We start from the raw sequence: 16,205 nt of genomic DNA, 5'->3' as shown, positions 1-16,205 counted from the left end.
GTTATAATACTATAACTAGATTACTGGCTGTTTGGGAAACGAGCTGGTCAGCGGTCAGCAGGGTAGGTGGTAAAAACAGTCCAATATATATTTTTAGTTCTAGTTTTTACCCATTACAACATCACAGGATTCATTGGTTAAGTGTCAGATTTTTTACTGAAACTTCAAGGTGAAGAACAGTCCTGTAAAATTTGAAAATATATCAAACTAAATATGGACATGCATCATGAACAGAACTACACTTTGCAGTAGTTCTAGTCAACACAATCAATAGCAGATTTTTAGGCATCAAGTAGTTTATGGTATTTATTTAAAGACAATTTAATTGGACTGCATAAATAATGGTCTTTAAAAGAGATTTCGATAACTCCCACAAACAGGACTAAGATTAGGCAAGAATCAAAACATGCCTTTGTTGGTATGTTAACACGGTGATTCAAATTCACACATACATTTGCATCATCAGTGGTATGATGCAGCAGGTCTTTATTCACTATGCTCAGCTGGTAATCAGGTCTTGAATGTAAAGACAAAAATCTGGTGTCGCCATGAATGATTACATCATTGTTGAACTATGAAGAAATACATTAGTTCAGCCACTAAACTCACACAGATAAGGGGACTGGAATCAGCTTCTTTATTCATGCTTCAAAATATCATTCTCATTTTATCAGTCATGCTAGTAGACTAGTAAATTCTAATCGCATTCATGTGGGTGTGCACTGCCGTGTCTCTTTTATACATTTAACCTTTTCATATTTTCCCATAGTTTCATTTTTCTTTGTAAAAACAGCTACTTTGTTGCCAGAACACTTTTCCATCACTAGGATGGGTCAGAAGATGCCAACGCCAGCCTGTGAACATGCAGGGGTTTAGTTAGCGAGCCGATAACCAGCTCCGTGTGACCACTGATCGCCACAGGGAGGGTAAGTGAGTCCAGATAACAGTAAGACACCCTGGGTATGATGAACTCTCTTCATAGTGCAGGCCTCTGGTTGTTGTGTTTGTGGCATTTCAAGTACAAGTGCTGCCAACAGTGAAGCTGCAGATTCACCTCAAACTATCCGATGTCAACACTCACAGCTGAAGGGTGCTTCTCCCAGCTCTACTTACATTTTCATTTACTGGTTGTTATAAAATGCAGACAGATAGATCAGGAAATAACCAATATCAACCAACAGTACTGGCCCACCGATAAATCAGCCAGGCTCTAGGGACTGAGACTGGTTCACTAGTTTAGTTTAAAAGAAAGCCATTCAATTTAAAAGCTGATGGAGTCAAAACAATAATGGCGTAGTCTATACGATTTACAGCTACCCAACACACATACAACAACCCCTGTAAGTGCATCCCTTGTGGGTTCTTACCATTATCAGAGATATCTAAAGTCCCCACGCATGAAACTCGAGGAAACAGCTCCTGAATCACCCCGGCACCTGCTGACCTCAACTGTGGAAGGCAGACAGAGAGGAGCAGAGCATGATGGGATAGCCACAGGAGGTGATATATGAAGATGATGAGTGAATACACCCTGAGTACAGGCCGACAGAGCGTACCTCACAGCTGCTGATGTCCAGGTGTAAATCAGTGATATGAGGGTTATTGGACAAACCGAGGAACAGCGCCCTGAAGGAAAACAGAGGTAGGATGGGATGGGAAAGAGAGCGAGAGAGAGGAAATACAGATTAATCGTGAAGCAGATATAGAAAAAGGGGTACGAAAATGATAGTTAGATAAGAGGAAATGTTGAGAAACAGAGGTCAATTGAGGCACAAGGATGAGCAAAAACCACATTGGAAAAGAAAAATAAAGAAAAATCAGTTCCACTTAAATCCAATCGCCTTTCTCCCTCTAACAACCCCCCCTCCTGCCCCACATTCTCCTCTGCACACCTAAAAGTTTAAGAACCATCTTAAAGGATTTAGAGAAAAGTAGCTTAAATATAAGATTCATAGCTCACTAAGTTGGCAACAGAAATTACCTCAAAAACCTTCAAGTTTTATTCAGAAGTGGCCGATTGTAGCGACTGTACATTTACACAAGCCCAGCTGGATGCGGGGGAAAAATACATTTGCACATCAAGGCTCCGCTGGAGGTTGTTCTTGTGCAATGAATACACATTTAAGAGTTATGCACCATGAGGAGGTAATGAGGAAAAGTGCTAAGTGGGGAGTCTGCTCCATCCATTTTGGCAGGGATCCATCACGCAGCGCGCAATCATCCCAATTGCTGGCATTTTGCTTTGTTTTCTCTGCTATTGATTGTGTTCAGCAGGCTATACGCCTAGCAGAGAAACTGTAATATTGCAAAACTCCATTTATCCCCGTTGGGAAACTCCTTTTTTTTTGTTGCTTGGCTGCTTTGTGAGCTGGTTTAGCTACAGATCTCCTGAAGCTGGTGGGCATAGAGTCCTCCACAAAGACACGTCAGCACAGTGGAAGCTGGCCAACACGGGGGCTTCAGTCTGTGTCAACTGATTGAAGGCCAGTCAACTAACGGAACAGTGAACTGGCTCCACTGTCAAGGAAAAGCATTTGAAGCCTAATGTGCACCTTGATGATTAACTCTCACTGGTGGTTTGGATGCAAACCACACTCCATATGGCATAAGCTATTTTTGTACTGAAACAATGATGACCGAAAAATGGCAACCTTGTTTGCTGGGCGGTTTTTGCTTTAAATTAGGACAGGTTAGGGTACTATCCTCCTCCTATCAAGGCCTCTGCATGCATTAAAGTTAGAGTACAGGAATAGGAATGCAGAAATAATGCATTGGGTGGGGGGGGGGCTCTCCCATTTCTACGAGTCTCCTTTTGGATGGAAAACCGAAAAGCCTTCAGCGGTCTTCCTCCTTGAATTCGGTTTATACAGTGTTTTGAAACTAAAGCAGCTTACAGCATCATGAGTGGATACATTTTTAGCTGGAGTGGCCCCAGTGGGAATTCATTCTTCAGCACTCGCAGTCAAAACTGCCAGTGACACCCTGAACAAGGTTAGGAGTTAAAAATAACAAGATGCGCGAGTTTGTCTTATAACCCACATATATCATCAACCTCCACTGAAGCTAAACAGAATATGAGTTCTGGCTGTACCCGCAAAGTTTCCATTCATCACTATTCTCCCGCAAAAGTAAAAAATGTACCTGATCGCACAGCTGCTCGGCAGGTAGTCTGAGGGGGAAATGCTGCGTCCAATATCATAACGAAAGAAACGTGTCTCCCTCAAGTCCGCGTTTGCTCACTTAAGGCGTTTCATCCCGTAATTGGATTATTTTGCAGATTTCATTACTCCTACTGTGCATGAAATTTGTAGTAGAAATGCTGGGAGACATCATCCAAAAAATTATTAAAGTGAGGTTTTTTAAAGCAACAGATTCGCTTAATTCATAATTCCAAGCCTACTGTAATATTTCTATTTTCAAAAAGGACTTTAAACTTATCTTGTAGGAGTAAGTGGCTTCTCCAAATTTCAGTCATAAAGTATGTAGGAGGCACAGGAACACACTTTCTCCAGCGTCTCCTTAGCAGGTAATTTATAGCTTTTTTTCCTCTAATAATACTAGCATAATAGTTCAGTAGCTGCTTGATGTCTATATTAGCGCATCCTGTTGGCATCTTGGCATTTATTACAGGATATTTTGCCAAGTCAGTATATGCATCACGTCTAGAGATTTCCCAAATGAAGTGGAAGAGAATCAGATGCCAGTTGGCTGTCACAAATGATGATATACAGGTCAAAGCTAAACATATAGTCAGCAGAATATTTATACTGTAGCCACATCAAGAAGACCCAGTGTATCAATACATAATTAGAATACAAAACTAACAGTAGTTAGGTCGGGACCACAAGAGTCTAAAGATGATTGATATTTCTATCTGCAGTAATTTATATTTGACAGTGTGGGGTCTTTTGTGGGATAGCAGCAGCAAACCTAGCACATTACAGAGCAGACACCAATGACAGCAAGTATGAGACTGATCAAGTTAGACACAGCATGAAAGGCAAAGCAGGAATGGTGGGTTGCCAAGCTGCTTGCACCTCCACAGCAACTGTGGGCAGGCTAGAGCATTTTGAGTAGCACAACCTATATGAGCTCTAACAGGATGGCAGCAGAGTTCGACTGACAGTCTTATGAGCTAAAGCAAAGCCCAACCCAATTTTGTTTAGAACTCCATTTAGGGTGTGCGCTAATTTCATAACAATACTCCTTTGTATGACTCCCTGAATGAAACTGTAATTAAACCTGAAGACTGATGACAAAAAAGTCAATTTCTTGTGACTGGTTTTGTCATAATGTCACATCATAAAGACAGATTCTAATTTGGCTTATCAGACATATGCACCCCTAATTATCATGGGTTGGTCCTGATGACAGCATACAATTACCAGTTTACTGCCAGACACTGAGCTTGAGCATATTCTTTGACCCTCTTTATATGTAGACTTAACATGCCAGTTAGTAATATATAGTGCTTTGGTACCTTTATGGCAACTGTGCCCAGCGCTGACTTTGATCTATGTGTCATAAGAGAAAAGAGACCTCTCTCTTCACAGGTCACTTCTTCTGTCAGAACTATGAGCATCTTCACAGAGCAGCTTTTGAAAGGTTGTTTTGATGCATTTTTCTGACTGACTTGTTTATTTGGCATTTTTCTCCTTTATCTATATCTGGATACAGGTTTGTGACTCTTGGGGATTATATCTTGTTTTTTCCACCATCAAATAAACTTTAGTCTTTTGTGTCATATGGAAATACAATGTAATGAGCCAAGGTCCAGTAACACATAACAATACATACAAAAGATCCTGAAGTACTGTGCAAAAGCAACAGGGTTTTTTTCCTCCCGCCGGACGTTGCTTGATTTTAAGTCATTTTCAATCCTCGCCATTTACAGAGGAATGGGTTTTATTTTTGGGGGGTTTTTTTTATTTCTTAAGCAACTTAACGCTGACGTATGAATCATGATCAGAAACTGTGTCAGTGGAAGGGTGGCTGTCAAGAAGCCAAGGAAAGGAAATGAGGAGAAAAGGCTGAGGTATCCCAAATTGCACAAGACCTGGACTGAAAATCACTGGCAACCAGTCTTATAAAGTCATTAACGCAAATATGGTTCAAATCCTTGTCAATATATGGAGGGGTTCAGGTGAAGGTTACAACAGTGGATGTCTACAGCCGTCTGTAAAACACAGTGGAGGCTCTGTCACAGTTTTGCACTGCATTTTGGCCAGTGGTGTCAGCGACCTTGTTAAAATTTACTGAATAACAAACACAAAAAAGTACCATCAGATTTTGATACACCATGCAGCAACATCTGGAACATGTCTGACTGGCGACAGCTTCAGTTTTCAGCATGACAATGATCCTAAACAGCCAACGCAGTAAAAACATACATGGATAGAAAAACACCATCAGTCTTGGATTGGCCTCCAAAGAGTCTGGACCTCAACATTATTGAAGCAGTGTGGGATCATCTTGACAGAGATGAGAACAAAAGGCAGCCAACATCCAAAGAAGAGTATTGAATGTCCTTCAAGAAGCCTGGAGACTGTTTAAAGCAACTGAGTTAAGGAATAAAGGTGGTTATACCAAATATTGACTTTCAGGCTTGTTAGAATTGTACAAACTGTTTTTGCCTTATATACTTATGTCCATGTACGCCTCCACATGTTTAAATTAAATTGTTGTACTTCTTTCCCATTTTCCTCATATACATAAATGATGGGTGGCTCAAGACTTTTGCACAGCACTTCCAATTTCCAGTTTGATTTTCCCTGAAAATCCATGCGTTTCACAGCGACTCACCTCATCGAATCAGGGGGGACCTTCATAGAGGCCAGGCTGACATGTGTGAGGCTGAATGCTGAGCTGAAGAACTGACGGAAAGTTGGCAGAGAATCTCTGGCTTTTCTGGAAAAAGGACAGTACAGAAAAAACAGGAAGATTTTAAAACAGAGGGGGAGAGGAGCACCGAGGAGAGCATTTAAGTTAAATCTTAATCAGGCAGACCGAAAAATAGGATGACACTGATCTATAACAAGAGCGAGGATGACAGGAGGACTTGATACGCTCATAAAGAGTGACAGAATTTGCAGTAGACAAGCAGAGCAATGACAGGGGGGGAACAAGGGAGGGAAGAGAGCCAGAAGAAGGCTGAAGCAAAAAAGATGCTCGCTGCGACATTTGGGTCAGTATTATATCAACCCGACAGCATGAAAAGGTGAAGTCGGCATTAATTACTGCCATCACTTAAAAGGTAACATGGACCTATTATCTAACCATCTGCCTGACATATACAGCACATTAGCCCGTCATCATAGGAAGCATAGAGAATAAGTCTCCATGTATGAACAACATTCCTCTGAGTCAGAGCAGGCACTGTACTCGGCATTCATGGAATGAATATAGTGTACTGTTTCCGATCTGTTTAGCACTTGTCAAAGCTGTCAATCTGCCGTTCCAGCCCCCGCGCTGTACACATAATTCACCACAGGGGAGGATGAGGAAGGGAGGCTAGAGGAGGAACGATAAAGTCATGAGTGGCGAGGAGGAGGAGGAGGAGAGAGTGAGGGGAAGGATGAATTCATCTTGCAGAAAGATGAAGTTTGTTTTTCTTGGAAAGATTACCTACTATTGCTTTTCAGGCGGCTGATATGTTGTTTACTTGTGCAGCACAAAACTCTTTTTTTTAGCTTCTACCTGATAAATGAGTATTGCTGTCACTGATGAGGCACTTTGAAAGCAAACTCATGAGAAGTAAAATTTACCTCATAGTTCACTAGTCAAAAAAAAACCCCTATATATAGAGAGATAGACAATCTTTTATACTTGACATGAAAAGCACAGCTGCGGCTGATTTCATTAACAATTCTATGAAAGCAGCCACCAGGGATTTGAACTATATTCAGTCCCTCCCACCTGAAACCCAGTGTATTTTATGAAGCACATAGGCACAGGCATGCATGTTGCATTTTGAAATGCTGAGGGTGAAGAACATTTTTTTTTAACCAAAATCAATGTCATACCCACTCCCAGTACCACAGTTTAAAACCAAAGTTTTATCTCAGCATGATTTTTTTTTCTTTGACCAGCTTTGAACATCGATATGTCCTTGTCCACTAGAATAGGCCCTGAGCAACAGATCCACAGTTAGAAGTGCTCAGCCGTCTCTACAGACTGTGTAGAAATGCCATGGAGACTATCCAACACATAGTAGCAGGATGTAAGATTCAAGCTGGAAACACATACATTTGGAAGCACAACCTAGTGACTGTGATAGGCTACAGGAACATCTGCGCCGCATATGGACTAGAAGTCCCCAAGTCCCGATGTGAAATCCCACCAAAGGTGGTTGAGAACAACAGGGCTGAGGTCCTGTGGGAGTTCCAGTTCCATACAGACAAGCAGCCAACCAACCAGACATAGAGGTGGTTGACACGGAAGATTAGAAAAAAGTTGTGACAGATGTGGCAATCCCAGCAGATAGCAACATCAGGAAGAAGAAGCATGAGAAAATAGAGTACTAGGAGTACAAGGAGCTAAAGAAACAACTGGAGCAGATTTGAAAAGTAAAATCCAAACAGGTCCCACTGGTAACAAGAGCAGTATGAACTATAACATCAGAGATCTCCATCCAGAAGAGCATAGTCCTAATTAGCAGAACCCCCAAACTCCAAGGACTCTGTTAGAGCACCCCAGCTTGAGAAGAACAGACAAACTACCACCCAGGGGTGATGGTGGAGTTATATATACCATATGTTCAGAGTCCCTGATCTATCCTGACTGCACAATTGATGATTCACCAAATTATTGTTGGTTTAATATGACAGCAAACTACAATAAAAGGCTTATTCCTTACTTTAACAGTTTAATCATACATATCATAATCATTTAAGGTTCGTCTTTTCCAATGATGCTTTAGCACCTTATTGTAATGGCTTCCTTAAGCTCGATCAACACTTTGACTCCGTTATCTGAATTAAGCCATTTCAGAAACACAGTCACACTTTCAAACAAGTCCTTCAAACTTCATCAACACTTTGTCAACCTTACTTTCCAACATCCAGAAACACACAAATTACTTTTAGTGTTTCCTCTTCCACTGACACTTCAGCTTGAAAATATGTCAGGCCTAGGCAGCTGCTACGTCAGTCTCAGAGAGCAGGACGTTAAAAGATTCATGTTAAAAAAATTGTCTGGATAGCTGGGGAAGGAAGCGTTTTGTGGAAGTCCCCTCAAAGCATCTCCAACAGCAAGTGCAAACTTAGCCACGGTTATGAAAACTGCACAAACACGCCAGAACTAAAGAGAGACATCACCTGTCTTTAGTAATACACCCTGTAATGCTGCACCAGCACCCCAAAATAGCCTAAAAGGGAAAGCTGCTCTGCACTCTCCTCTCCTCTGATTGCTGAGACAATTTTGTCATGTGTTTGGCACAGCTGCTTCACAGATATGAGCGCAGTAATTTGACTGGCTGGGAATATAATGAATAATCACTACACCCTTCCAATTTCTGTTCCACTTCAACAAATTCCTGTGTGCATATTGCAGCGTGAGCCCGAGCCCTTATTGTCCTTGTGCACACGACCCAGTGCTTCACACTGACTGTTATGACTGTCTATTAGAATATAATTTAGCAACTTGCCACGCTGGCCTTGAGAAATTTGACCGGGACACATTTAACTTTTAACGGGCTCTCATTTTAAAAGTGGCGTACGCACACGGGCGGAAGTAAACGTGCCGAACTGTGGCGTCTGAATTCCCATTAGGCAAATGCATGGTTGACAGAGTACAGTAACCTGTTTTAGAACATTCGCCCCATGCAGACAAAACCATGTTAGCTTGGCTATAAGATTAAACTGCATGGCGAGAGAGGAAATGAGAAAGGGAAAATGTGAGATAAAGAGGGGGAAAAAGTGGGAGAAAATGAAGTTGTGAGGGATTAAAAAAAAGAGGAAAAGGTCACAAGGAAAAAGAAAAAAGAAAAAAGAAGATAAAGACATTGAGGAAGACAGTAGTGAGAGAAACCCCGGCAGCTGCACTACAATCACAAGTCGCTCCTTTTCAGATAACCTCCCAGTGTGTGTAACAGCAGCTCTCCTTTGACCCATTTGTAACGATTAGCATATAGCCCGTCAAAGCTGCACAGATACAGAATGGCTTCTGTCACATAAGCAGATACGGTGTCACTGTCTCTCTCATGAAACACTCTCCAGAGAGCTCTATCAGCAACTTGTAACCGTGCCTGCACGTCTGTGTGGCAGCATCTTCCTAGACTCCTCATTGTTAGTCAAAAGTGACCACATCTGTATGTGTGCAAAGGGTAAAGGAGTGGTCTGAGGCAGCCCGCTCCATATTCATGAGCAGCAGTCAGGTGGTCGGTTCTTATCAAGTCGGTTCAGTTTCGTGCCTTCGTGTCGTTACGGCAACACAGCAGCCATCCGACCGGCAGCACCGAGCCAGCGTGCATTTAATACCACAAGAGCAGCAGGAGGACTGCAACTAGGAACTACAAACACAGGAAGAATGTGATGAGAAAGAGCAAAGGTAAAGATGATAAAATGTGTAGAAGGAGGTAGAGCGATAAGGATACAGGGAAGGAAGAGTGGGGCGTATAAGTTGAGAATGATGAGGAAGGAAAGGAGAGAGGTACAAATGAGGGAAGAAGAGTTATGAAAAAGGGAACGATAAAAAGCAGAAAGAAAAGACTGATGGAGAATAGATGCCATAAGTAAAAGGAAGGGGAGAAATAGAGGTGCTGCTAGACAGGTGCAAAAAAAAAAGATGGATAGAGAGATAGAGTAGATAAAAGTAGACACGGATAGGGGAAAAGAAGGAGGCATGGGAGCCTGGGGATTGGAACAATAATTCCCGTCTAAAATTAGTCTCATTTTTCACCAACTTCTTTCTCTGTAATTCTGTAATGTAATATGCTGAGCAGGGAAGCTCCCAGGCTCCTGTGGGACATGACATGATGAGAGCCGGAACGGCTTCTGCCTGCTAGTGAAGATAACAAACACACACAGGGTTCAACCGCACACAACACGCACGCCAACAACAACAACAACCCAAGCACTGTTGGGCATGCATACAAGTGCTTGACAGACAGAAAACCTGTTAGCAAACAGAGACATGTGTACATTAAAGGAAGCTGGAAACATTCGGCACACACAGATGCAGCGAGGCAGAATAAATGAGGGATGCGATGTGAGCTTGTATGCTAATTCTATCAGCGAGGTCCAGGGCTAAACGCTAATCTACGGGAAATAAATGATGATGCTCGCTCTCCTCTGTGCCTCCTGACTGGAAAATTTCCAGAGCTGTTTGGCTGAGTCATATTAAGCAAACTGATATATATATTTATATATTTATATTCAAATAAAAATAGCCTAAACTGGGATTTACACTTGAGGTGAATGCCCACCTGTGAGAGAAGGAGTTCTTGGAGAGATTCAGGTAGGAGAGGTCAGCGCAGCAGCCTCGCAGCAAGGCCCCAAACAACTGGCAGAGAAACAGAGAGATAAATGGGAGGTGTCATGTTCACTATGGTGAACACGATTGTGTTGTATAACAGTTATTTTGGCTCTTGAGTATTGAAAAAACAGTTATAGCACAAATTAAAGCTGACACAAAAGCAATGTGAAGACTCTTGAGTAAATATATAGTTTGAAGTATAAAGACAGCCTTGCTTGAAATTGAAAAATAGAATTTAGCAGAAGCTCTGCATGTTGTAAAAAAGGACAAGTACAACGAGATACGACAGGCGGTCAAATCAGGACAAAAAGCAGTCTCGTTTCGGGATTTATTTGATCCTTTCTGTGCCATATGGCTTGACTTTCCACAGAATAATGCAGTGTTTGTCATTAACTTTCTACAACTGCAAACAGGCGCATTTAGCATCTGCTGCATGTGATTTTCCAAGAAATATGACATCGTCAGAAATCAGTGCTGGGAATTCTCCTCTACAGGGTGAAAACTAAACAAAGTGAAACTCTGAGGCTGAGAGGAGTACATGATAAAAGATGCTCACAGTCCTGCGTCATTCATTCATTCCACTTAGCATTGGACAATACTTACTCTAAATCCCTGCATCTGAGTATAAAAGGTAGTTACTTGAGCTTTTGTACTTGTCTTTTCAATACATTTGAAATACATTACATAAATATTCTACATAAAACATGGTGAGCTTATAAAAAATGGTTCAATTGTTAACAGTTCCACTGCATAGTCATTTTCCCCATATCAACATCTGGTTTCACTTAAAGTCAATTCTATATTTTTACTCCAGTGCACAAAACCTTTTACTAAACTTCTCATTCTGACTGTCAACAAGCACACTAATGTTTGGGCCTTGTGACCTTAAATAGAACAACCATATATTTTTCATGACAAATTCTGCATGATTCACAGTTTATCTAGTGCAACCCCTCACTGCATTTAGAGTCTAAAAACAAGGTGTTTTGTGATTCAATCTCTGTTTGCATCCACAGGACAAAAACAAAGAAAAGCATATAAACTGTAATCCTGTGACAGGCTTTTGTTTTCTTTCCTACTTTGGTAAATCTATTTTGTATTTTGCTCAAAACACTGAGTATTCACTAAGAGTAGTTTATTGGTATATAAACATCAGTCCAAATACCATTCACTGTGACGATGCCCATCTCCCTGAACCAGTGGACTAATTACTAAACTAGGGCTGCTCGATTATGGCAAAAATGATAATCACGATTATTTTCACTGAAATTGAGATCACGATTATTTGACGATATTTATTTAACCCTTTAAGACCTACTATAGAACCAAGTCCACCAGAGCTTATATTATTTTTTTACATGCTGTAGTGCCATTTGTGGGAGCATTTCAAGTTGCTATACATCAATACAACTGTTATAGCCCATATTTTAATAATATGTATGCATTAAGTCCATAGTAATTACATAAATTGCAAAAAAGTGCAATAAACTACAAAAAAAATTGAAAATCGCTTTTGTTTTGTTTACATATATTTCTACTTGGAGAAATTTAAGAGGTTTATCCCTCAAAACTTTAAATACAATAAAGTTGCAAAAAATAGTTTCCCACCACAGGAAATTTATTTTGAGTGTCTTCATAGTTTTATTTTGGAGATACAGCAATTTTTATATACTGCAGGAAAAACAAACAATCCTATGATGCAAATTTGCAAAGAAAACAGCATGTGCATCATTTCACTGTGGGAAGTGTTACGAACAGCTGACAGGAACGGCAAAGCGTGTGTCTGGAATATTATGTTTTTGTTCCTGCAAGCGCTTTTTATGCAATTTTTGCAAAGCTATATGTGGAACGAAACCGTGACCGAGGACAAGCTGATGGCATAAGATGTAAGTACAACTCCTCCGGTTTCATATGCAAAACAAATTATTGCGCTAGCTTACACGGTTCAGGTTATACAGGGATTTAACAATAGTTACGCAAAACGGAGCGTGCTGCTCTGACCGGCTTTAAAGGGTTAACAATGACTTTAAAAAAATAATATAAAATAGTGTGCAACACCACTGAAGTTTTTTTTTTTACCTCTCTTTTCAACCAACGGCAGTCACTCTCCAAATAACTTCTGCTTAGCTTTCCGAGCTTCCCTCGGGTCCTCTTAATCAGCGGTCTCCAACCTTTTTTGCGCCACGGACCGGTTTATGCCCGACAATATTTTCACGGACCGGCCTTTAAGGTGTCGCGGATAAATGAGGGAGGGGCTAATAATCGGCTCAGTCATTTTTAATGATCGTTGAAAGCCCAGATCGTAATCGTGATTAAAATTCGATTAATTGAGCAGCCCTATACTAAACTATATTTAAAGTTTTATAAAGGGTAAATTGCTACTTCCACACAGATGCAACACTATTAGCAATCTAATCATGTCAAATAATAGTCACCAAGGCCACTATCTGAAAGAATAAGTAAGATTTAGTTTTTTAAGAATTCCACTTGTGAAGGAGAGTTGTACTCTGTTAAATTTGGTATTTGTTGAATTCATCTCTTTGGAGTTTAAATGCTAAGTAACATTGTTCCTGTACTCAGAATTGAAACTATCCTTGTATAAACTAGGCCTATAGAAATAACGAGGTTTCTCAGTACGGCATTCAGCCAGGAAAAGAACTTTAGCTGAACTTTAGTTAAAACACTGAATTAATTTTATTGTCTGTGAAAGACTGACAGAGAACATTTTCTCTCTACCTTAAAGAAATGTTTGAATGAAGGTTTGAATCATTAATATTTGTTTCAGAATATTTGGAAGCTGCTGCACGTCACCACTTACTCAAATCTACACCCTAAATGAGCGACAATAATGTAGACTGAAAAATAAAAGTGATATTTTTATACAAAACGGAGTCTTGTTTGGCTACTTTTCCCGTGTATATTTAAGGGTTAACGGCCCCGAGTTCCAGCAGTCAAATGAAAAACAGCCAGTAGTGTTTCTGCCAATCTTTGAAAGAGTGTACGGAAAGTGCTCATCTGTCAGAGAAGTCTACTAATTCCCGATAGCAGGACCAAATGGGCAATAAGAAGTGTAATTGTATTGTACTGAATCAAAGTCAAGCTGAGCCCATACCAGGAAAAACGAATTACTATTCTTCAATTTGTTGCACTGGATATCTATCAAATGTTTAATGCCTCAAAAAAAAAAGAAGCTGTACAGGATTCGTGCAGGAAACCAAGTATGCTGTGTCGCACGCAGTTCTCTGCCTATATGATCCATGCTGCATTATGCTGCACAGCGCCATGTATCATTCATCAGAGGCCATTATCAATCAAGCCATGCCTTGTGATGATATGGCTGACTTTCAAAATAAAGAGCTTTAGAGAGTACTAAAGTGAATGTGCAGGGACCTGTGATCCGACCAATGTTAAAATAAAGATGATAAATATGTGTTTGTTAGGCAGGAGGACGCAAATTTGATTGGCATTAAACCAAACCCAGATTCCCTGGAATACTTTAATCAGCATCCCATCACTTGTGAGAGGTTAAACTATCGGACAAATCCATTTTTTCGCTGGCAGTGTGATCCATCACGCAAATTGATTAATCGACCGTTGTCTGTGTGTCAAGCGTAGATTAAAAACAGAAACGTATTAATAATTCAATCCAACAAGCTAACACTAAAAAAGACTAATTTTCCCCGAGATAGCTCCTCTCTAAAGGATAAATGACAATTAGCACAAAAAAAAGGACATTAAAGCAGGTCTCACAGAGAACTCTTTCTGTCACCCTCTGAAGGTGAGCAAGTTCAACTTGGAAATAAAGCAGAAGAGAAGCAATGACTTCCATCCATGCACATAATTCAATATAAAATTCATTGCCCACATTAACAGGACGGGTGGGCTAGTCCTCTGCGAAACAGATTCCTGGCTGACAAGCTCGCTGCTTTTAGGTGTTAAAATTGCTCAAGTGAAGAGCGGCGAGGGAGGAAAGTAAACGTATCACAGCGGCAAGAAAAGTCCAGAAACTGTTTGCCTTTTTCTTTTTTTCCCCATTTCCCCCCAAAAAACATAATAATAAGTACAAATCAAGAGGAAATTATATTTTTGAGAAACCCAAGGTTAGCCAGTGTCTGTGCTCTGATTTAGTTCCACACTAAAACTTGTTTAAACAATTGTAAAGAACTAACATAATTATTCTGTATTGTGATAAATATTTAGTGTCAAAAAGCTTTAGATAAAGAGAATTTATCTATAGCTAGAATCTACATCTGTGATATTTCTTTCTCTTTCTTCTTTCAAAGGTTAAATATGTACTTCCTTTAAGTTGAGTTTTTTATTTTGTCATTTTTAAATCAGAGGTAGATGTTCTCTAAACTGTAGCTTTAGTTTTTCATTTGATTTCTTCTTCTTTCTTTTTTTAATTTAATTTATTGTGATACAAATGAACTGGAGAAAGAAAAAGTACAATTTTTTTGCATTTCTTCAAGAAGCAGAAGTATTGCACAGAATGACCCATTATATTAATATATCTACACATTACATCATTTTTATAAAGTACAGTTTGGTCTGCCATTACTAGCAGACTTTCAAAGTATTTACATCCTGTTGTTTTCAGCACTAACTCTATACTTTCACCTTCCCATGAAAGCTTAAGAATGTATTTTTTTAATGTAAAACTGCAGCACCTGTCATGTGGTGTTCGTAAACAGTAACCATTGGTTATTCTTTTATTTGTCATTCTACTCAAAAAAATGTGTCTGTTTCTTTAAACAACACAAAGAAAGAAAGGTTCCTACACTAAGCTTGACTTACAGTACTACATAAAGTCTAAGGTGCAGCTGTACATTGTAACCTACACCTTAGAATTCATGCTACTGCACCAGCTGTGATGGATCTGCTTGGTAGCAAAACCATGTAAATGCAGTATATTATATATTATAATAGTTTAGGATATATTAGCACGAGATTAATGCCTCAGTGAAACAAAATGTCAAATGCCGTAACTGTAACTAGCTGGCATGCAATGCTAATGCAAAAGCCAGTGCTTCGCTAACATAGACCTGTTTACTTTCACTGAAGCCTTCAAAACGGCAGGAGTCTACACACAGCGTGCAAAACAGCATGTTGTTCAATATTTATCTACTCCAAGTCCAAAACAATCCGCTGGGTTTCACTCGTGATGGTTAGCAGTGCAGAAACACATTTAAATGCAGCTTTAAATGCAACTCCACCTGCCGTGGTAAAGCTCTACGGGATTCAGCCCAGATCAAATCAAGTTATGAAAATATTTCAAAACATTTAAATCAAAAAAAAATTTAAATATATTTTTTTCACTGAACAGCAGGTTGATCATAATTTTTATATGAAAAACAATCTCCAAACTATGCTAAACTAAACTGAGTTTAAGATGAAGTAGTTTGGTAATAAGGATAAAATTCTGTTGCCTGTTATGGTGGATACAAGTATAAAGTAGCTGAAAGTTCTGGTGTACTGTATTTGTAGTAGTCAGTACAGAAAATGGAGCATTTACTGTAGATCTTGTCCTTCTGAACCGCTGAACAATGGCAGTGCTTAGATCTTAGATCTGTAGCCGACTCTGACCTTTAACCTCACTGCCGTGGTGGAAACGATAAAAAAAGAATATTTATGTCTGTTCTACCCAACCTTGCCTGTCCCTATGGCGTTCTGTGGCATCAGCAGCAACACAGCACTGACAAAGCAGCAATGACTGAGAATGAACAATAAAATGT

The 16,205-nt window shown here is 39.9% G+C and overlaps 1 protein-coding gene across 2 annotated transcripts in view; it reads right to left on the bottom strand.

The window, feature by feature from the left end:
* The window catches only part of carmil3 (capping protein regulator and myosin 1 linker 3), a 114,934-nt gene that overhangs the window by 40,508 nt on the left and 58,221 nt on the right, over positions 1-16,205 (bottom strand). For both annotated transcript variants that reach the window (XM_085389472.1, XM_085389471.1), the window contains exons 15-18: positions 10,424-10,500; positions 5,803-5,907; positions 1,557-1,626; positions 1,368-1,449 (exon numbers count right to left, since the gene is read on the bottom strand). In XM_085389472.1, the coding sequence (XP_085245598.1) occupies positions 1,368-1,449; positions 1,557-1,626; positions 5,803-5,907; positions 10,424-10,500 (334 nt within the window). The remainder of the gene's footprint in view (positions 1-1,367; positions 1,450-1,556; positions 1,627-5,802; positions 5,908-10,423; positions 10,501-16,205) is intronic.

The sequence above is a fragment of the Rhamphochromis longiceps genome, linkage group LG18 (assembly GCF_057381845.1).
Source record: "Rhamphochromis longiceps isolate RC_006_pf linkage group LG18, R_longiceps_female_GT1.1, whole genome shotgun sequence".
In the NCBI taxonomy this organism is placed as follows: Eukaryota; Metazoa; Chordata; class Actinopteri; order Cichliformes; family Cichlidae; genus Rhamphochromis; species Rhamphochromis longiceps.
The sequence above is the reverse complement of the archived record's forward strand: the minus strand, read 5'-3'. Positions and strand labels throughout refer to the sequence as shown.